At 34.5% G+C, this 23,642-nt stretch overlaps 1 protein-coding gene across 3 annotated transcripts; it reads right to left on the bottom strand.

Annotated features, from left to right (window-relative positions):
- Window positions 1–488: 488 nt before the first annotated feature.
- On the bottom strand, window positions 489–16,315 carry LOC106108923 (regulator of chromosome condensation-like). 3 transcript variants are annotated; one of them, XM_013290279.1, is made up of 14 exons: window positions 16,183–16,315; window positions 15,802–15,897; window positions 12,767–12,878; window positions 12,152–12,239; window positions 11,108–11,287; window positions 10,256–10,387; window positions 8,767–8,863; window positions 8,212–8,349; window positions 7,622–7,787; window positions 7,015–7,136; window positions 6,147–6,295; window positions 5,356–5,538; window positions 2,078–2,129; window positions 489–1,490 (listed from the first exon to the last, which is right to left on the bottom strand). In XM_013290279.1, exons 2-14 carry the CDS (start codon window positions 15,890–15,892, stop codon window positions 1,276–1,278), a joined length of 1,725 nt encoding a protein of 574 aa, XP_013145733.1. In that variant the 5' UTR covers window positions 15,893–15,897; window positions 16,183–16,315; the 3' UTR covers window positions 489–1,275. The 3 variants fall into 3 exon arrangements, with proteins under 3 accessions (XP_013145733.1, XP_013145734.1, XP_013145735.1); XM_013290280.1 differs by having other exon boundaries at window positions 16,205–16,315; XM_013290281.1 differs by lacking the exon at window positions 16,183–16,315 and adding an exon at window positions 15,991–16,170.
- Window positions 16,316–23,642: the final 7,327 nt, after the last annotated feature.

The following is a 23,642-nucleotide window of genomic DNA, read 5'->3' as shown; positions in this document are numbered from 1 at the left end:
ATAGTTTTTAAAAAAATATTCATATGCGCAATCAAAAAAGGGGTAGGCAGAATGATAAAAGTACGGATAACAATTTAAACAATTTTGCTTTTTAAGTTAAACTGATAAATAACCCACAACCTGATAATTCTAGAAATCAGTACTTTACAAAAATAAACATTTTTTAATATCAAACTACCTGATTTTGATTACTATATGAACAGAGAATACATGAAGTATATTCCCCTTCCTGTATACCCTCCCCTGTTAATTACAAATGTTAATTTTGACAATTTCTATGCATTACAAAATCAATGATTTTTATTCGAATGAAAATACGTAAGTTTATATGCTAAGTAATATAGTATTACTAGAACCCTAAGGTAATACTACATTTTATATACATTTTTTTTAGAAAATATATTCATATTTGACCAAAAATATAAAAATCCATGCTAAGGAGCGTTTTAATTGGCTTTTTTACTTTTTTTTAATACAAAGATTTCAAGGTTTTAGGGTGGATTTTTATATTTAATATCAAACTATACATTCTGCCTATACCCTTTTGATGTCTGCCATTTGATAACGTTTAACCATTTCATATATTTATTACTGAGTGAAACATTTTCAAAGTTTTTTACACTGACTCAAAGGCTTATTTCACTAAGGGAACGCCTTAGTGTAGATTTAATGCCAGAACACTAAAAGTTGATTAGTAAAGATTTTGTATTAAATCTCTACTATATTCACAATTGAATGGACAATTAGTACTTCCCTTAGTGTAGATTACACGATTATTTCATACCAGGGGTCAGCAACAATTTATTTGATACCAAAGTTTTTGAAACGCAACAATATTTTCCTTTAAATAAATATTACTTAGTTATAATAAGTTTTTTTTTAACTGTTTATTCGTAAAAATAAGATTTTACAACGAATTTAAACATTTATTTACTTAATTTCGATATAAATGAAAAATTATACTTTCTAAATTTATTAAAAAAAACACATCATACAATTTAAAATACTTGAATATTCCAAAAAATAGACAAAAAATTATCAATTAGAAATATTTCCCATTACTATTGAATTACTGACCCCTGGATTTAAATACATAATAAATGACATTAAACTACACTAAGGGCCTATCCCACCTGGCTGATAAAGACTCAGATAAATGACGTCATCAGATATAACAAAATCTGATATTTCCACATATTTTACACATTGGATGACAATTAGGTGGGACAGAGCCTAAGTGTGTCCCTTAGTGGCGACTATCCAGTATCCGAGGGATCACGCGGAGGTAGTCAAGGCGTTGTCAGCTTGTATACAATCCTGTCTATTTGTATCCATGTTCTGTACCGACTGACTATTTGTATCCATTTTGGATTCACTATCCGTTGTTTCCTGACTTGATGTATCCATCGTATCGGGGATGTCTTTCGCTTGTTCTGTTTCATTCTCTTCTTGTTCCTGCTTTTTGTCTTCTGGTTTATCATCTGGCTTATCTGCAAAGTATATGTTATGTATTAACAAAATCTATATAAAGAGGAAAGATTTGTATTTTTGTATGTATTGACATAACTCAAAAACTGGGCCGATTTTAAAGGTTCCTTCACCGTTAGAAAGGTAATGTCTGTGAGTAACATAAGACTGTATTTTTTAATTTCACGCAGGCGATCTCGCGAGTAACAGCTAGTTATTAAAAAACTAATCATTAAAAAATTGAGATGTAATTTGTTATGGATGTAACACATAGCCTACTTACTAAGTTTTTAAATACAGAGAATGCAGATTTTTTTCAAATGTTCTAGTTGTAATATAGATATGAAATTTAAAGTAACTTTAAAGGCACCAACTTTGATGGGTTTTATTCTGTAAACTTAAGTTGCTTATATTATAGTATAAATGCGAAAGTTTAGATAGATAGATGTTTGTTAGAGTTTGTAGCTTAAACTCCTCAGCAGATTTCAATGAAATTCGGTACAGATGTAGATATTCTGGAAGAACACAGGCTACTTACTTTTTTAATACGCGGAGAGTTGCGGGCGAAAGCTAGTAATCTAACAAAAAGGGTAACTCCGTATGCACTTACCAGTTTCGTCTACTTCCATTGCATTCTCCTTCTGTTCACCTCCGTTTACTTTCTGTAAAAGAAATAAAAAAAAATTACAAACACTGAATTAATTCAATTTTCCATCCATGCACATAAATTCCTAACTCCAAAATTCCAATACTTTACCATACAACCATAGTTATTTTAAAACTGGACGAAAATCCTACATTACCAAAACATTTACAATAATATTTCTACAAAATTACTTATTGTCAAAAACATAATTCATTTATATAAATATTCCCTTATTAAGTTAGAAGACATGGTAACTTGACAGTCAACTGCATAAATATGCATTTTTTTATGAATTCGCCAAAATAGCGAAGCGATGCCCAGACATTCGCAATAGATGTCTGTAAAACGCATATATAGAGGACATTTCCCCTTCATATGCGTCTCCAACTTCAAATGCACTTTCCAATCATTTTCTTATAAGAAAAAGGGTAGGTAGGAAAAGGGATTAAAGTAGGGCCTCGCATACGTCTCTAGTCAGCTAGGAATTAAGAAAAACCTACATTTCAGCAAACATCTATCTTAAGTCTTATTAAAATCTGTCTAGACTTTCTGGAAATCAGGAACAAATACTTTTTGACCGACTTCCCAAAAGGTACTCAATTTGTCTGTATGTTTTTTTTTTAGAGTAAATAATACTCTTATTAAGAGTTTAAACTCTACGAGACTGATATAATTGACGTTTTTAAGAAGAAAAAAAATTGGTTACTCTAAAATAATATATTTTTTAAATTGGATGACAAATACAATAAGTTTGAGAATTTCTGCATCAGAAGGTTGAATAAATCTCGGGTTCAAAAATATGTATATACTAGCTTTAGCCCGCGATTCCGTCCGGGTAGAATTAAAAAAGTAAGCCTATGTATTCCAGACTGCTCTACTGACAATCATCGAAATCCCTTCATTTTAGGCTACAAACTCTAACATATATAAATCTTCACATACTTTCATACTAATATTATAAATGCGAAAGTTTAGATGGATGTTTGTTAGAGTTTGTAGCCTAAGCGGCTGAATGGATTACGATGAAATTTGTAGAGGATAGTCTGGAAAAATACATGGGCTAATCACTTTTGTTTTTTTAATTCCAGTGATGAAGTCGCGGACAAAAGCTAGTTTATAATATTAATAAGATTTCGACTGTATTTTTATGAACGAATATGTATTTTAAATTCGAAATTGTATATATATCTAGTTTTGTAAACATATACATTTTTATACAGCTGACTGTTATAAACCAATTCCAAAGTTAATGGACGTCACAAATTATTACTATGGAACCTTTCACCGAACTATTTCATTATCTACATATATATTTAAAACAGTTTTTAATTTATTTTCATTACAATTCAATCTACAAACGTTTTTTTATGACACTTGTAAAAATGTATTGAAATCTGAAAAATTATAAGTCCATTTTATCTTACTAATATTATAAATGTGAAAGTTTAGATGGATGTTTGTTAGAGTTTGTAGCATAAACTGCTGAAGAGATCTCGATGAAGTTTGGCACAAACATAGAGAATAGTCTGGAAGACCACATAGGCTAAATCCTTTTGTTTTTTTTTTAATTCCACGCGGACAGAGTCGCGGGCGTAAGCTAGTTTAAATATAATGCGCATATTGTACACTTTTACTCGATTTTTAGGAGGGCAACATTGACAAACTATTCAATTCGTATTCTTCCCTTTATAGACTTCGACTATAGAAAAATGGACTAAGCAAACGTCACATTAAAGTGATTTTTTAGAATTTAGGAATTAACATAAATGTGCACATTATAAAGACATTTACGTAAAAATAAAATACTAGATAGAGAGCATATAAAGAGCGTTTAGAACAACGGAGTTTGGCAGATCCTGTCATTTAATAGTCAAAGTTTTTTACATTTTTATATTTAATGTAGGGTTGTGGGTTTTAGTTTTTTTTACAAGTGTCATAATAGTATAAAATAATGTAAAAGTGCGAAGTACCACAGACTAGTGTCGCCGCGCGGTGGGGGCGCGCCGAGCCGACGCCACGCGCTTTTTCTTCCTCTATACATATGTATTCATTTTAACTTCCATATACTTTTAGCAAATTACTTTTAAAAAAAAAACAAAAAATTGCATTTTTGAGTTAAAATGATCAAACAACGAACACATTCGTGGGTGTATTATATAGTAATACGAAATTATTAAGGGTTAACCCTCATTTATCTTGGAAATTACGTTTTAAAGAAGTTTCTTAGTAAAACAATAATCTAAACATCAAACAATAAACACAATAACATAATTGTATTTTATATAGTAATATGAAAATGAATTAGTTAAATTTAACCCTTAAAAGTCTGATTTTTTATATCTAATTCCAAAACGAAATGTATCTTTACTGAGTTTTTAACTAATGGGGAAAAATAGTATTTTTTATAACATAAGGTGGCAAAAGAGCGAGCCACCTGAAATCGCCAAAATGTCGAAGCGACCGCTGCCCATAGACATCCGCAATTGCAGATGCGTTGCCTACCCTTATACGACGGAGGAGGAGACGCACATAAAGAGGATATTTCCCCTTCTATGCATCTCCTCCACTGTCAAATCCACTTCCCTTTACCAACCTCTCCTTATAAGAAAAGGGTGGTAAAGAGAAAGAGACTTAAATGAGGCCTCTGGCACCACACTCGTCAGACGAAACACGGAATTGCTTCCACTTCACGGCTGTCTTCTGTGTGGTCGTGGTATTACTGGGGGCGTCCCCTGCAGTGCTATGTCAAAGCGGGCACTACCACTGTTAAAAATCAAAACGTTATACAGTAGACCCTCTATAACTTCAAATAATATGTTCCCTTCCTCAGAGCCCAAAACCTCTGCAACATAGACACTTAATAACTTAAAGTATTTTGTTTCCCTTGGACTTTAATTATCGAGGTTCTACTGTATATTTACGTTATATGCTCCATTTCGTTTTCTTGAAGATTATCAAATATAACAAAGATGCTAATATTAAGATAAAATCGATTGTAACCTAATGAGATATAACCCCGATATCAAAGAAACTAGGTATTTAAGGGTTTTTGCTGACAAAATCCTAAAAAATTCATCGCGGTATTATAATAAAATTACTATTCGAACTAGAGAAGACTTTATAATTTTATTATGTGTAAGTAGTGTTTATGTACTGTTTCTGTAGTTAAGAATATTCATTTACTAATCCATTGGTGAAATATTTGACATGTACATGGGTAGGAAATTAATTCCTCTAGTTACCTCCGGTTTCGCTTCCGCGGACTGCGCAGTCGATGTTGAGGATATTTCTTCATCTTGTTCTTGCTTCTTCTGTCTTTTCGCCGGCCGCTTCTTCTCTTCCGTCTCCTGCTCTTCTGTCGTCTCTTCTTGCGTTTCTATTTCTGCTTTATTCTCTGGAGGCGGTGATAACTCTTTTGTTTCCTCCTGAAAATGTTTAAATATTTGTTTGAAGTAATTAAACTTTTTTGTATACTAGTTTTAGTATGCGACTTCGTCCGCGTGGTATTAAAAAAATCAGAAATAAGTAGTTTATGTGTTGTTCCAGACTATTCTACATCTATGACAATCATCGAGATCTGTTTGGTTTACACTACAAACACTACAAACTAACAAACATCAATATAAACTTTTATATTTAAAATATTAGTAATTATAATTCAACGCGAAAGCTTTAAGCGAAAGAAAGTTTATAATATTAGTATACTAACTGTTCCCGTGCGGCTTCATCCGCATAAAATTGTAATAACTTTAGTTTATTAACATTTGTCAAATTCTCAATTGCAAATGTCAAAATTACCGTTACCATAACCTTGCTTCCTTAATGTTGGCAGCTTGTAGGTTATGGTCCCTTTCCCACAGGTTATTTCCAATGATCCCAAAGTTTAATAGCGTGAAAATATAGCCTAAAGCGTGTCGTAAGTATAGGGTACTTTATTAAATAAAGGATAATTCAAAAATATACTGTGACATCCTACGCCACGAAGTGTGTTCACGATTTATTATATTAGTATAGATATATGGTGAGTACTGACCAGTAGTAGGACAGTGTGCTGTCCCCCCGCGGAGACAGCGAGCGGCGCGCTGGCGTGGGGCGCGACTGGCGCGGTGGGCTCGCTGGCGTCCGCCGCCGCGCCAGTGCCCAGCTGGCCCTCGCTGCCCATACCCCAAGAGAATACCTCACCTTTAAAGTATTTCATAAAAAGATATAGCTTTTGTTACTCACAGATAAATTACCTTTCTAATGGTGAAAGAATTTCGAGTTTTTTTAATATATACCAAAATATATTGTTTTTACAAAATTAGTATAGGTAAGTAAGAACTTACAAAGCGAATTATTCCGTGAAAATTCGTGTCCAATCCGTGAAAATTAAAAAAATCTTAATATCTCACATCTTTTTATAATATTTACAAACTTAAAAAAATATATTTTTTACTCATTCTTTTTCTCTCCAAGAGTAAGCTAATTTTAATAATGCTTCAAAATATTAACATCGTATTAAATAAATTAAAAAGACTATCAACTACATTATGTATGTATGGAGGATGTATACATACATACAATACATAGCGTGGTATGGCCATGTTATGCGACGAGATGGAAACATAAACCAGAAAGCGTTAAGAATGAATGTGGATGGCTACAAAGGAAGAGGAAGACCGAAGAAAGTATGGATGGATTGTGGGAAAGAGGATATGCTTAAGAAAGGAGTGGATTCAGATATGACGGCTGATAGAGATGTATGGAGCAGCACATACTGTGCCTCCGTAAGGGATAAGTGGATGATGATGGAGGATGTATGAACTAGGGTTATAACGGAACTCCGCTTCCACATCCGCAAGTGCGGAACTTCGAAATGGCCTCCGTTACAACCCTAGTAAGTATGTATGTATGGTACTCACCAGTGTCGGTGACGGCGAAGGAGTTGGCGATGCCGGCAGCTATGCTGACGCACCTCTTGCTCTGCAACTTGGGCACCACTTCCGGAACCTCCGCATCCTCCGCCCTCTCGCCCAGACCTAACCTGTGGATGTTCAGCTTACTGACATGGGCTTCACAGATGATGAGGTGATGATTTAGGGATGATGAGGCCAGATGAATCTATAATTATAATCTCCGCCCTCCAATTTTAACACTTGCCATGGCAAACTTCGCCGCCGAGTAGGGAATATGCATTTTTTTTTCAAACGTTTCTACTCCAAAATATTGACTCATAAACATTTAACCATTGAGCTAAACAAAAACGATCATTTTAATGCGGCTAAAACGCGACCGGAGTTAACTTGAGACACGTGACGTCAATCGTCACATTTCATTCAATTCATTCATCACATTCACTCAGTTGTCACTTCAATGTCAAAAACAACAAAGTATATCGCACACGAAACAATGAAAACACGAGGTGTCACTAAACTTGACTTGATATAGTACCTTTCAGAGAAAGTACCGGTCAAATAATACACCGCTAAGTACCCCGATTGTACATAACTAAGTGTAACTTTATCTCACCTTCCGTAATCCGTACGTCCGATAGAGTACAGCCGTCCGTTACCGTCCGTAGCCAGCGAGTGGTGCTGTCCGCAAGCGACCGCAGACCACGTGCTGCTTGCGGAAGTAAACGCATCACATTCCATTGGAGAGAATATCGCTGTTTTACGTTTCTCGCCTGTTATACCTGGAAGTAACACACTATATGACTTTCGGATTTAGGTAACCTAGGTTTTTTGTTACCGGGAGTGGGGATGATAGAAGATAGTCTTATAGGGGAAGACGGGTAACCTAGGTAGACTTAAGACTATCTTTTTACAAAAAAGACAGGGTATCTTTCGAAGATTTCCCCCAGAACCAAAATATCTTACTAATATTATAAATGAAAAAGTTTAGATGAATGGATGGATGGATGTTTGTTAGAGTTTGTGGCCTAAACAGCTGAACGGATTTCGATGAAATTTGGCATAGATGTAGAGCATGGTCTGGAAGAACACATAGTCTACTTTGTTTTTTAATTCCACGCAGACGGAGTCGCGGACGAAAGCTATAGATTACATTTTTATATGTTTTAATTTCACGCGTAATTATTTGATAGTATTGGTACTTACCAAGTTGTCCATAATTATTTAGCCCAAATGCAAATACTTTGTCCCCATTGGCGTCCAACACGAATGTGGCATGACATCCCGCCCATACACGAGATGCACCCATTTTTAATGTCACCTTCGCCGGTGTCAATAATGCACCTGGAAAATAAATATTACATTTTTAAATAATATAAGGTGGCAAAAGAGCAAGCGGTCTGAATCCACCGAAATGGAAAGCGACCGCTGCCTATAAACATCCGCAATTGTAGCGTTGCCTACCCTTCATTGACGGAGACGCATATAAAGAGGACATTTCCCCTTCCTATGCGTCTCCTCCACCGTCAAATCCTCTTAAGAAAAAGGTGGAAAGGGACTAAAATTAGGCTACGGCATCACACTAATCAGACTGTACGCAGAATTGCTTCCACTTCACCCCTGTCTTGTGTGATCGTGGTATTGTTGGGGGCGAGCCCTACAGTGCGGAGGTGTTAAAGCGGGCTCTATTGTATGGAATTTTTTTTTCTAATTTCTAATCGTGTAGTGTTAAGATAATGTTATTAAATGAATATAAGTTACTGAAGCCCTGCCGCGCGTCCCTGGAGGCGGAGCGCTGCGAGAGGCGGCCCAGCTGGCCCTGCTCGCCGCACCCCATGCTGTACACCGCGCCCGACGACTGCATACAATATACACAATTATACCAAAGCCATATAAATAATATATATACGAGGTGAACTTTTTTGACCGGTACTTTCTCTGAAAGGTTATATTTTTTTTTTATAACATAAGGTGGCAAACGAGCAAGCGGCCACCTGAAACCGCCAAGATGGCGAAGCGACCGCTGCCCATAGACATCCGCAATTGCAGATGCGTTGCCTACCCTTATACGACGGAGGAGGAGACGCACATAAAGAGGATATTTCCCCTTCCTATGCTTCTTCTCCACCGTCAAATCCACTTCCTCTTCCCAACCTCTCCTTATAAGAAAAGGGTGGTAAAGAGAGACATAAATTAGGCCTCCGGCACTATATCAAATCAAGTTTAGTGCTATCTCGTGTGTATTGACATGTAATAAAACATTTTACTATATTATATTAAGCGCCATATTTTGTTATTATTAGACAACTTATTTAATTGATACTGTCGCTTTAAAGACTCAGGATGCGCGCCAATCTATCCATACTTGTAGTGACATTGACAGCTGTCAGCTAGGGACGTGCCGTTTATGCAGATAACCTAGAGTTGCGCCAACTCTACAGCACGGTACTAATTTTATTCCTAACATTATAAAATAAAGTGTAACAAAATTTAATGACACCTATAGTCAATTTAAATACAGTTAATTACATATTTATAATACATGTGGTTTTGAGTATCTATCAATAGTACCGATAAAAAAATCTTTAGGTTTCCTTGTTTATATATTTTTTAAATGTGTTAAGAAACACAGTATTGTGCGAGTGTAACGTAGTGTAATAGAACGAAACATGGTGTAGTATCGTGAAACGCAGTATAATGTACAGTAGAACCTCGACAAGTTAAAGTCCGAGGGAAACATAAAATATTTTAAGTTATAGAGGGTTTAAGTTATCACGGGTCTATGTTGTAGAAGTTTTGGCCTCTGATGGGAACAGAACATATTATTTATTGAAGTTATAGAAGTTTTTAAGTTACGGAGGTTTGAATGATCGAGGTTTTATTGTAGTGTAAAGCAAGTATAATGTAGTGTAATGTGTTATAACGTAGTGTAATGTGGTGTAACGTAGTACAATGTGGTGTAATGTAGTGTAGCAAGTGTGGCGTCATGTCGTGTAACGTAGTACAATGTGGTGTAACGTAGTGTAATGTGGTGTAATATAGTGTAATGTGGTGTGACGCAGTGTAATGTAGTATAGTGTCAGTGTAATGTAGTGTAGCTAGTGTGGCGTCATGTTGTGTAACGTAGTGTAATGTAGTGTAATGTGGTGTAACGTAGTGTAATGTGGTGTAACGTAGTGTAATGTGGTGTAACGTAGTATAATGTAGTACAATGTAGTGTAATGCAAGTGTAACGTGTAAAGCAACTGACGGAGAGTATGACGAGGTGGTCGCCGCCCGAGGCGAGCGCGACGGCGCTCTCGGCCACGTCCACGCGCACGGGCTCGGGGCAGCCGCGCGTCTCGCGCCCGCGCACCACCAACCCCATGCTGCCGTGCGAGTCCTGCCATTTCATAAATTATCACTGTTAGTACAACATAATATAATTTATCTATATACATATAAAATTGGAGTGTCTGTTTGTAATAAAGGTTAATCGTATATTAACCACAATTTGTAATTATCTTTCAGTTGGTATAACTGCTATTGTAATTGTTAATCTCTTGTTTTTCAATAAAATTATTTCTATTTCTATTCTATTTAATATCAAAGGAAAACATATCAAAGCAAAAAAGGCTGGGCCGATTTCGACCGGGCTTTCACTGAAGGGTAGCCGACTTTTTTTAATTCCGCGCTGTCAAAATGTCGACCGGAGCGCTATCTCTGGCACGGGTGGAGCGGACAGGATTTTGAAAGGTAGCTGGTAGATGGTAGATGCACGCGGGAATGTGATAATGACTTTAAAAAAAAAATCCTCGCTAACGAAGTTTGTGGGCGACAGCTCGTCATCTATATATCTATACTAATATAATAAAGCGTAAACACACACTACTTCGTAGCGTAGGATGTTTTCACATTTTTTTTAATTAAATTATAACCTACACGCTGACAACATTAAGGAATCAAGGTTATGGTAACGGTAATTTTGACATTTACAATTGAGAATGTGACAAATGTAAACAGTAAAATTAAGCTTTTTAAAATTTCAATCGGATAAAGTCACATGGGAATAGTTTGTGTGTTTAAAACTTTTTTAAATATTTTAAACTAGTAAAATACTCACTCTGAAAGCTCCCCAGGCGTAAACATCACCATTATCCAATAAGGCAGCAGTATGAGAATCACCAGCTGAAATTGCTACTGCCTTCTCCGGTAATTCCACTGTCTTCGGAGTGCCTTCTTCTTTGTCACTCTTTGTTATACGTCCTAACGCACCTTCGTCATTACATCCGAATGTCCACACCTGGAATGTTTATTTAAAAAACTTATTAATACAAGTAAATTACATACATATTACTTTTAAGTAACTAACTTAAAGTAACGTTATTACTTAACCCTTAAATGCATGATGCATTTATACATCAGTCTTCTCGTCCACACATAATGGACTATTTAAAAAAATCTTTATTTTTCTCTTGATATGTGTTCAATTTACTAAAACTCATGCATTTAAATGTTAAAACAATTTTTTTATACTAATATTATAAAGAAGATTTGTATTTTTGTATGTATTGAACTCAAAAACTATATGGACATAAAGGTATACATTTTTTAGTAGCTTTTGCCCGCGGTTTGCGATGTATTTCAAACGTAAATCACGTGAGGTCATTAACATCTTAACCCCATAGAGCGCGTTGCGGGGGTCGCGCCCGTGAATATAAACATGCCCGCCCTTGAACTACATCCCTTCTGCGACCTTAGTGGATTTATTAAGGGTTTTGTTACTAAAAAGATCAGTTTTATCAATATTTTCATACATTAGTTAAATTTATTAAAAAATGAATAAGAATTAAACTTTATAGATATACGTCATTAAAAAATAATAAATATACGGAATTTAGTAAACCGCGTATTTTTAAAAATATTAATTTTAACTTTGTTTAAAATCCATCAAAGTGAAGTTTACAGTTTATAATTTGAATAATTACTAGCTGTTGCACGCGACGTCGTCCGCGTGAAATTAATAAAACCATTAAAAAACCTGTTACTCAGTAAGTATGTAGCTTTTTAATGATGCAAGAATTTTTGAAATTGGCCCAGTAGTTTTTGAGTTATTTCAATACATACAAAAATACAAATCTTTACTCTATATATTAGTATAGATTACCTTTCCATCAGTATCTATAGCCACAGTATGCATCCCTCCTGCTCGGATATCAACTATTTTATCACCAAGTGCTGATACATATTTGAACCTGAAATATACAATTATTTATTACAATTATTATAAACATATTAACGAAATATCAAATAAAATTAGTACAAGATATAGCCCGCGACTTCGTCTATTAAATCACATCAATGATAATTTAGCTAAGCTAAGAACTTTTTAAATCAGTCTAGTAATTAACGAGTTTAAATAAACAAGTAGTAATAAAAAAATATATAACCTTAACATATTGAATATAAAGTTTAAAATACCAATCAAAACATTAAAAACTAAATAACCTTCCAAAAAAAAAAACCTTTAAAATTTCTAATCTTACTTCTTACTAATATTATACATGAGAAAGTTTAGATGGATGGATGTTAGGGTTTGTAGCCTAAACTAAACAGATCTTGATGATTGTCTTAAGATGTAGAGGATAATCTGGAAAACTAAGGCTTCTTACTTTTTTTGAATGACTTCCCAAAAAGAGGTAGTCAATTTATCTGTATTTTTTTTAATTTCAAGCGATGCAGTCGCGGGCTAAAGGTAGTTAAAATTAAAAATAATACTCACTTTGTTGTCTCCACAACATCTTCTCCGAGTCCCAATTGTCCAACATCTCCCTGCCCACATGTGTACACGCGGCCTCGCTTCTTAGGAGCACTCGGTATCTCCAATTGTACCGCTACAATACAAAATATATACAAATTAATTAAAAAAGTAACAAGTCTGCCTACACTTAACATAATATCTATCCATTCATTCAACTCACTATACGTCCCAATTGAGGGGCTAGAAGCCCACACTAAGTAAGGGTGACTAGGCCATAGTCAACCACGCTAGCCCACTGCGAGTTGACTTCACACATATCTTTGAATTTCTTCACCGATATGTGCATCCATCACGATGTTTTTCTTCACCGTAAGAACGTCGAGTAAATTATGTATATATGAAAATTCGAAAAAATCACATTGGTACAGCGGGATTCTAACCCAAGACCTGTAGATTGCAAGTCAAGTGCTTAAACACTGAGCCATCGACGCACCATAATATCTATACTCTATACTAATATAATAAAGTGTAAACACAAAAAACTTTGTGTCGTAGAATGTTAGCAATTACAGTATATTTTAGAATAATTCTTTACTTTAATCAAAAGTCCTACACTTACAACACACTTTAGGCTATATATTCTCACGATATAAACTCAGAGAAGTAAATAAATTTGAAAAAACCATCATGCGGGAAAGGGACCATAAACTAAAAACTGCCAACATTAAGGAAGCAAGGTAGCGGTAATTTTGACATTTGCAATTGAGAATTTGACAAATGTAAATAATAAAATAAACTTTTTTATTATTTATCTGCATAAAGCATGAGAACAACTCATTCTACAAAGTAATTAAACATTATGCAATGAATAGTAAACATATTCGACCTTGATCCTACATAGATAAAGACAATCACATTTAATTGTTATATAATATAACATAACTAATAAATTATATATCACTAGTTTAAGTCCCCGACTCATCTATGTAATCATGCACTTGCCCTTATCCCTTACGGAGGGTCGGCACAGTATGTGCTGCCCTTCCATACATCTCTATCAGCGGTCATATCTGAATCCACTCCTTTCTTCAGCATATCTTTCACACAATCCATCCATACTTTCTTCGGTCTTCCTCTTCCTTTGTAGCCATCCACATTCAATCTTAACACTTTCAGGTTTATGTCCCCATCGTCTCGTCGCACATGTCCATACCACACTAACCTTTTGCTTCTCAATTTCTCCACCACTGGTACTACTTTCAAACTTCCTCTAATGTACACATTCTTAACTTTATCCATTCTAAAATCTTCATCCAAATGGAATTCAAAATAATCAGTAGCCTACATGTTCTTCCAGACTATCCTCTACATCTAGGACATTCATTGAGATCAATTTAGTTTAGGCTAAAAACTAACAAACATCCATCTAAACTTTCGCATTTATAATATTACTAGCTTTTGCACGGGACTCCATCCGTGTGGAATTTAAAAAAAAAGTAAGTAGCATATGTGTTCTTCCAGACTATCCTCTACATCTTCAGTTCTTCGAAATCTGTTAAGCCATTTAGGCTACAAACTCTAACAACCATACTTCCATCCATCTAAGCTTTCATATTTATGACACTAGTATGATTAGCTTCCGACCGCTACTATGTCTGCATGAAATAAAAAAAATGGTCTATGTGTTCTTCCAGACTATCCTCTACATCTATACCAAATTCATCTATACAAAATCAAAAGGTTACAAACTCTTACAACCATCCATCCATTCATCTAAAGATTCGCATTTATAATATTATTATGATAATAGTCTAAAAAACTTTTTTGACCCGTGGTTATAAGTGGAATTAATTTACAAAAGTCTTGCAAAATTTTCCTTGTATTTTCAGTTCATCATCATCATCATCATCATCATCACCAGCTCACTATACGTCCCCACTGAGGGGCTCGGAGCCTACCCTACAGTTAGGGTGACTAGGCCATAGTCAACCACGCTGCACTGCGGGTTGACTTCACACATATCTTTGAATTTCTTCACTATTTATTTTCAGTTGAATTATGTTAATTATTGAATAAAACCACTTATAAGGATGACTAATAAAAACAAGTTTTCTGTACAAGGTTTCATTTAAAGATATTTTAAATGACACAATTTTCTTATCAGAAATAAAAGAGTATAGATAACATATTACATAATGTTTCAATATTGAGATGGCTTTAGGAACTTTATATGGATTATTTTTTAATACATGAAAATTGTAACAAATAATGCCTTGATATCACCAAAATGTAAGGCAATATTTCAGCATAAATGTAATAATAAACTAGCAAGTATGAAAAGAACATTATTTTCTATGTGAAGAGAAATGAACATTTCATAAAAACTTCGAAAAAGTGTTAAAAAGTACAAAACACTAAATTTACAATTGAAATTTTCTTTACTTTTTGCAAAATTCTAACTAGGGCGTGTGCTAATAAAAATATTTAAACGTGATAAACGCGCGATAAGTGTAAAGAGAAAGTATTTGTAACATACAGTTAACCGCCGTTACAACTTGCAATGCAAATTCATTACCTATAGCAGTTCTAAGAACGTATATTTCCCTGAACAGAACGCGCCAAAATTACTGAACAGAAATATGGCGCCAAAACGAAAACTCGTGTTTATTCTTGTTTTATAAACGTAATAAGCCTTAATAAAGGTGGTTTAATAGTTTAGGAGCAATTTCCTACTTCTTACTATAGTTTTTAAAGCCGATATATCGCCTTGTCCAAACTTAGCGATCCGTATCTGTTAACCTCAAAAAATTCCATTAAGACAACGCTTACGTAACTTTACAGCTAAATATGATAATTGTAATAATAGAGAAACGTGCCAGTATTTATAATGCATATTACCTATGAATAACAAATTAGTTTAAGTTAAAATATATTTTTAGCGCCAACTAAAACCTCGATATAAGCGACGCGTTTCCCGCCATCATGCTTTGACAGGTCATTGACGTTGTAATGAAATGTAAAGAAAACAATGTCCGTAACATTGTTCTAACTCTTACCTCCACGTTTTTTCTTGTTTTTTGGTCCTGTGGTTGTTGCAGGGGCCGAAGATTTGGACGCCGTCCGTTTTACTCCGCGCGCCGCCGGCATATTGCCTGCAAATTGCAATGGACGCGTCAATAAACAGACCACAGAGCGCGGCAAACGCTTTTCTCTTTGTAGAACTTGATTGATAACGTTTTCGTTACTTTTTTTACTCGTATACGCTTCTCAAATCCACATCACTTGATTCTGCATCAATTACAAGGCTACGTTCCCATAGATTTATGCAAAGCGCAGATAGGTTATATTATGCATTTGTATAGCACTACACCATAAACCAAACAACGCAACCGTAACATACGGAAAAGTACTGTGTTGTAGTAGTTTATTTTACTTACTGTTTTAATGAAAAATGCTTACTGTAATCAAAATTATAAATGAAATCGCTTTGGAATAAAAGATGACGTATTATTTCAACAGAGTACTAATCCCGTGCATTTCCTCCACTCGCTTCGCTTGGTCTTGCTGCGACATAGATAATAGATGACTAACATGACATTACGTCACTTTGGTCACAGAGTAAATAAGATGCGATCAAAATAATTCGTGTAATGGAATTTAAAACTCTGATGGTTTGTTAATTTTCTGTAATATCAATTGAATAACATGAAATGTAGGATTTTAGTAATGTTTTGAATACCAATTTTGTTTTATATTAGAATTCGCAAATTAAATTCTGATTTCTTAACGCCTTGATTTAAAAGCGTAGCAAAAATGAAAACCTGTAATCAAAAAGTTTTGAGGGGGAAAAAATAATGAGGACCTCGGCATATTTGTTATTATTTACAACTATTGGCATAGAATAGCACTTTATCTTGGATTTTTATTTGCAGATTTCTACAGGTGGAAGAATATTAGTCCAATAGTTTTTAAGTCTATACGAAACTAAAAACTAAAATAGATATAGATTCACGTAGATAGCGACAGAACAATTGAAAAAGTTAACCATACATGCTCAATAACTTACCACCTGAAATAGCAAATCTAAATTCAAAATTTAAACTATTTGTTAAACGTTTGGAAAGCCATCTTTTTGATAATAGCCCTTGAACAGAATATTTTATTTATATGTATGTATTTATTTTATGTAATATTACACAAAAAAAATGTCAAAACTATCCTACACTCCACTACGACACTCTACATATGTTATTTGTAAATCTAACCAGCGCACCCGCGGACAAACCAATTATATGGTTTTTGTGGGGCCATATTTGTGCATATTTTTAATTTCTTTTTATGTAATATATTCAATATAAAAAAAATGTTTCCTTCACATTATCGTTAATGCACATTCAAATGGATTACGTAAATCGATTCAAAATAGTCTTTTCGATTTATATGCAAATGAGACATGATCCAATAAGCAATTTCATGTAACAATTTCGGTGCCAGGCAGCGCAAGACAATTATATTTATATCCGTATTTTGGAAATGGAATGTCTTATTAATTACGTGCATTTTTATAACAATCTAATGATTTCATAATTCTGTTGATATAATAACTAAAATGTTTCTAATAAGCAAAACCGCGTGGTCAAGACGACAGTTAATTTAGTTTAAGACAGTTTATTCCTGACGATTATAGATGTCGCTGTCTGGTATTAAATACCAGCTACTGATTGTCGAATTTAATTACATGTAAAAATGCAAGTATGCAAGTAGGTAGTGTTCCTTCAAGGAGCATTTTATGAATAAAAAATTAAAAATAATATGAATTCTTTATTTTTAATAGCTTCCTATGTGAGATTTTTACGACGCTCATTTTTTTTCTAAACCTTAGTGTTAGCGACTATTCTACTATCGTAATGTTTATATCGGCTTGGAGATTTGACGTAGAAATGCCATATTTCTTGTGTAAAGTTCTTGAAGACAATTTTTTTTATATAAAGGGCAGATTTAATCGAGAAATCAGCTTTTAAAATATATTTTATTGTATAAGAGAGCTGAAATTATTTATGTTAATTTATAGAAGTGGTAAGAATTTTCATAATAAACACCGCTGACTTCTAATCAGTTTAGGTCAAATTACGTAAAGAATCTTAAAGAGGAAAAATTTACTTGGACATGAAATATACAACTTGATATAGAGCCTTATAGGGAAATGTGTGAGCGAGAGGAATGAGGCTTCGAAGGAGGGCGGGGCTAATTTAGCTCCGCCTATTTACCAATTTATTATCTCTGACGATAAGATATCAGTTACAATATGAATTACTGTGGTTCCCTTTGTTAGTTTAGTTGCCTTAAAATTGAAAAAAAAAAACAGGTATTTATTTTAATATAATTTAAATGACTCGAAAAGAGTTACAGATTAATCGGTTTTAGGTATTAAAATGTGACGAAATAACTTAAACTATAAAGACTCCGTCCGCGTGGATTTAAAAAAAACATACAGACGAATTGAGTACCTCCTTCTTTTGGGAAGTCGGTCAAAAAAAATCAAAAGTAAGTAGCCTATGTGTTCTTCAAGACTATACTCTACAACCATACTTAATTTAATCGAGATCCGTTCAGCCGTTTAGGCTACAGACTCTGACAAACATCCGTCCATCCATCTAAACATTCGCATTTATAATATTAGTAACATATTACTTGCGATTGCATCGTTACCAAGGTTTCTTATTGCTAATTTTTATTTAGCAATAAGAAACCGTATGATTAAGTAAAAGTACGTACGTACGTACGTAAAAGTATGATTTAAAAAAAATATTTATAAATAACTAGCTATTGCTTGCGACTTCGTCCATGTGAAATTTCAAAATTATAGCCTACTAGCTGTTGCCCGCGACTTCGTCCGCGTGGTATTAGAAAATATACGAACTATAGAAATAACAAAAATCATGAACCTTATCCCATGTGTACTCCAGACTTTGTTTTATATCTGTGCCAAATTGCAATAAGATATGATGAACCGTTGCAGAATGATCGAGTAAACATTAAAAAACTTAGTTAATGAATCCCACGGGAACCTATTCCCGTGATAAAATGTAGCCTATGTGTTGCTTTTTAATGGTTAAAGAAATTTTTAAATCGGCCCAGTAGATATTGAATTATTAACACATACAGAAATACAAATCTTTCCTATTAATAATATGAGTATAGAAGTATAGATATAAATTAACAACAAACAAAATTTGTGTACTTATTCCCTAAGCACCAAACACCGCGAGACAAAACCGGTTTACCATACGAAAGAGATTTTCGGCACATCGACGGAGATATTAATTTAATTTTTTATGATTTTTGGCTGTAAGATAACTTTTCACATAACTGCAGAAAAAAAAAACAAATTTAACAGATTCCCGCACGAACATTCCCGCCAATTTGACATAAAAATTATAACCAATGTTGTTAAAATGGCCTATTTATAATAACTTTAACTAGAGAAGTAATAAAACTTGAATAGTGCTAACTACATCAATAGCACAATCATTTCGCAAGGGGAAAAGATTTAGAGGTTCCGTAGTTTTTTTTAATCACTAATAGTAAAAGTTTAGTCTACGTTCCGTACAAAATAAAAATTATTTTTTGGAATAGTAACAAATATGAATGTTGAAAATAATAGGTAACTTTTTAATTACATTAACTTTTAAAAGAAATAATTGAGTTACATTCTTAATAGTTTTTATAGTAATGTCTAATACCAGCCACTCCGTCCGCGTGCAATTAAAAAAAAAACAAAAGTGATTAGTCTATGTGTTCTTCCAGACTATCCTCTACATCTATACCAAATTTCATTGAGATCCGTTCAGCTGTTTAGGCTACAAACTCTAACAAACACCCATCTAAACTTTCGCATTTATAATATTAGTAAGAAGTAAGATAAGAATGGATTATAATTAAACAGCTAGCTTCTTTTTTATCATAACTTTGTGAAATATTTAAAAACAGTTTTTTTTTTAAACTATTTAAGGAACTCTAAAACAGCACAGTGGCAATATGCATTATGTCATTACTAAGCACATTGTTAACACCCCACAATAAAGATTGATGTGGCAACCCCAACCTCCCGACGACTTCACAATTACTTGTTAATTTATTCCACAACTAGATAGTGTTAAATGTTATTAATTGGGTTTTAATTATTTAAATACTAGATGCTTTTGCTTGCTTTTGTCTGCATAAACGAACAATTAACATGTGTTTGCAATTAACATGTAATAAAATTGGAGTGTCTGTACCATCAAAAGAAAAATTCCAGATTACGGGAAGATGATGTATTTACGTTGCTTATAACGAAAATCGCATTTAAAAAAATGTTGTCTGTCTGTCTGTCCGCAAGCCGCGTTTGTTCCTTGCCATCTTCGAAACGGGTGCGCCGATTTCGACGGGACTTTCACTGGAGGGTAACTAACATGGATAGGCATATTACAGACTACTTTTTTTTTAAATTTCGTGCTGTCAAAATGGCGTAACAAGTGGCCTTCGATAGTGAAGTTTGCAGACGACAGCTCGTTGAAGAAATATTAATAATAATTGAATTGTTTTTTTTATAACATAAGGTGGCAAACGAGCAAGCGGCAATCCGCCAAAATGTCGAAGCGACCGCTGCCCACAGACATCCGCAATTGCAGATGCGTTGCCTACCCTTATACGACGGAGGAGGAGACGCACATAAAGAGGATATTTCACCTTCCTATGCATCTCCTCCACCGTCAAATCCACTTCCTCTTCCCATCCTGTCCTTATAAGAAAAGGTTGGGAAAGAGAAAGGGACTTAAATTAGGCCTCTGGCACCACACTCATCAGACGAAACATGGAATTGCTTCCATTTCACGCCTGTCTTCTGTGTGGTCGTGGTATAACACCGGGTGTGCCGGCCCTGCAGTGCTAAGATGTTAAAGCGGGCACTACCACTGTTGTTTTAGACAGAATGGAATAGATACATGCGTTTTAGAAGTATAAATGGGTAATACACGTGTATTCCACAAATCTTTCTGATTTTATCATGCTTAAACTAACAACGTCCTAGATTAAGTAATTAATGTATATTAGAGGAAGTTTGAGAGTAGCCCCAGTGGTAGAGAAGGTAATCGCAGTGGTAGTGCCCGCTTTAACATCTTAGCACTGCAGGGCCGGCACGCCCGGTGTAATACCACGACCACACAGAAGACAGGCGTGAAATGGAAGCAATTCCGTGTTTCGTCTGATGAGTGTGGTGCCGGAGGCCTAATTTAAGTCCCTTTCTCTTTGCCACCCTATTCTTTTAAGGAGAGTTTGGCAAGAGGAAGTGGATTTGACGGTGGAGGAGATGCATAGGAAGGGGAAATATTCTCTTTATGTGCGTCTCCTCCTCCGTCGTATAAGGGTAGGCAACGCATCTGCAATTGCGGATGTCTATGGGCAGCGGTCGCTTCGCCATTTTGGCGGTTTCAGGTGGCCGCTTGCTCGTTTGCCACCTTGTGTTATAAAAAAAAAAAAAAGGAGTAAAGTTAGGATGTTAGCATGTTAGAAGGAATCGCATGTAACAAGGAGAACGTTAGTTATGAGTGTGGTACACCGGTAGAAGTAGACAAAGAAAGAGATTGATTGAAAGGTGACATAATCAAGAAGGGAGAAACTGAGATGACGTATGATAGAGTTATGTGGAGGACAAAAACCTGTTGCACCCTACGGGAGTTGGATAAGAAGGAAGATGATGATGACAATGTCCTTTATAAAAAAAAAAACTCAATAAACATTTAATGTACTTAAATCCTATTCTAATGTTTAACAATATATTGTGCTATTTTATTCCTTTTAAATCAATGCGGAAATGTCGCAGATAATATAAAAGATACGATCAAGCGGAAAACGCGATTAGAAAATTATTTAAAGGTCCTTGTATTGAAGAGCCCATGTTTTATCGTGTTTGAGATCTTACTGCATTGTGTAGTACTTGACTGCTGCTATTACCGACAACCGAAAAAAAATATTTTAAAGGTTCTGTAGACAGTTTTGAATTTATACATTTCGTCTAAGGACCAATGACTTTAATGAGAGAATTCTCGAAAATTTATTCTATTTTTAGTGTAGTGTGTAATCTCTCATTTTAGTGTAGAGTTTTATATACTAAATTATAAAAAAAAAAACGCCTATGTCTCTGGCTGTAAGACTTATATGCTTTTGACTTTTTACGTATTAAAAACATATATGTCAACTTAGTTAAAAATCATAATAAGAATCCATTTTCTATCGAAATATTTAATAAAATAGAAAATATACTTAACGTGATAATATTAGAATTAAAATATATTTTATTTTGATACGGAACTCTAATATCAACGCCCCTATTTTTGACATCGAAAACAAGATGTCTACCGCTAAACGTCATCGAACAAAAGCGCGCGGACCCCTCAAAAGCCGACGACAAAAGCACCAAATAAGCGTATAATGACCATATTCAATGCAATATGTTTAAAACAACATTCATTTTACATATTTATTCACCTTATTCCTTTAACACAAAGTTCATTTTACTTCAAAACGATTGTAAAATCTCTATGGTTGTTTTAAGGTGTTTTATAATGTAAAGAATGGATTGAAATGAGCAAACTTCAAGTCCCGCCTTTGATAAAGAATAAGACGTATGTTTTGTTTCTACAAATATAACAGTGGTGTTTTATTTGAACACATGGATTGACTCATTAATGTCTCAATTACTAAGATTTGTATTTTCTGTGTGTTTTTATTATCGAGAAACTTGTTTAAAACATAGTCATCTGTGTGTTTTATATGAGGGTTCTTTTTCGTGTCTACTTTCCACTGTTATTTCAGACAAAAACTAATAGGTATAGCGTTTTCGCCAAAAACAGAGACTTATAAAAAAGGTTACGCTAACTCATAACGTAATGAAAACTTGAGTAAGTAGGATGAAATACTGAAAGAATTCTTGCATAAAACGGTGTGTACAAATCCATGAGAGGCAGGGGGAGGCAGCTGCCCCCCACTAGAGACTCCAAAAATCATACTTTCTTACTAATATTATAAATGTGAAAGTTTTTATTATTGAATGGATGTTTGTTAGAGTTTGAAGCTCACACGGCTGAACGGATTTGGATGACATTTGGTACAGATGTAGGGAATAGTCTGGAAGAACACATATACTCACTTATATTTTTTTAATTCCACGCGGACGGACTCGCGGAAGCTAGTGTAAAATAAACATGAAAATTACTATGAATTTGACCATTTTGACGGAAGCTGAACCCTTAGGTTTAGCCTAGCTAAATCATCGGCTGGCCGCATGATCACCGATATTATAAGCTAAGGATATTTTAGAAGCTGATGTAATTTATTTCCTTATTAAATAGAGTTTGGTTTGCTACGATTAGAATTGATTACCAATACTCAGCATTTTGTAGGAACAACGATATTGACAAATAAAGGGAAACAAAATTTAGAGGCAAAGGCCTTAGTATAGGTCCAAAATCGGGCTGTAAGTAGACGACCTTTTAATCCAAATCGCAAGAATTACATGATTAAGATTTTTATGAACTTTGATAAACGCAGCTTTATAAAAGCTTTTTTGTTCTTCCGTGTACATTTGGTTTTAGTCCTTAATTTTTTTTCACGTGATTTTTTTTCGGACAGACTATTGTTACTACGTCAGCTGTCATGTGGGGGTGATGTATATTTTTATATCGTATATTCCCAAATGGTTCCGAGCCGACAATAGTTAACCGCCTACTTTAATAATTACAATTGTTCAGGAACGTTGAAAAATGGCGAACGGAGATGAAAGCCAATGGAAGGCGTTGTCTATGCAATACCAAAAAACACTTCATTGGTGGATACGACGTTCCGCGTGCATCTGACC

This window comes from Papilio polytes, unplaced genomic scaffold, assembly GCF_000836215.1.
Source record: "Papilio polytes unplaced genomic scaffold, Ppol_1.0 DF821400.1, whole genome shotgun sequence".
Lineage (NCBI taxonomy): Eukaryota > Metazoa > Arthropoda > Insecta > Lepidoptera > Papilionidae > Papilio > Papilio polytes.
The sequence above is the reverse complement of the archived record's forward strand: the minus strand, read 5'-3'. Positions and strand labels throughout refer to the sequence as shown.

Excerpts from the sequence above, each read along its gene's own strand:
- LOC106108923 (XM_013290279.1), bottom strand. The coding sequence starts at position 15,892 with ATGCCGGCGGCGCGCGGAGTAAAACGGACGGCGTCCAAATCTTCGGCC. Across the intron at positions 8,350-8,766 it reads GGACGCGCGGCAGGGCTTCA|GTGCATTATTGACACCGGCG; the intron begins GTAACTTATATT and ends TTTATTTTCCAG. Across the intron at positions 7,788-8,211 it reads AAATAATTATGGACAACTTG|GTATAACAGGCGAGAAACGT; the intron begins GTAAGTACCAAT and ends TGTTACTTCCAG.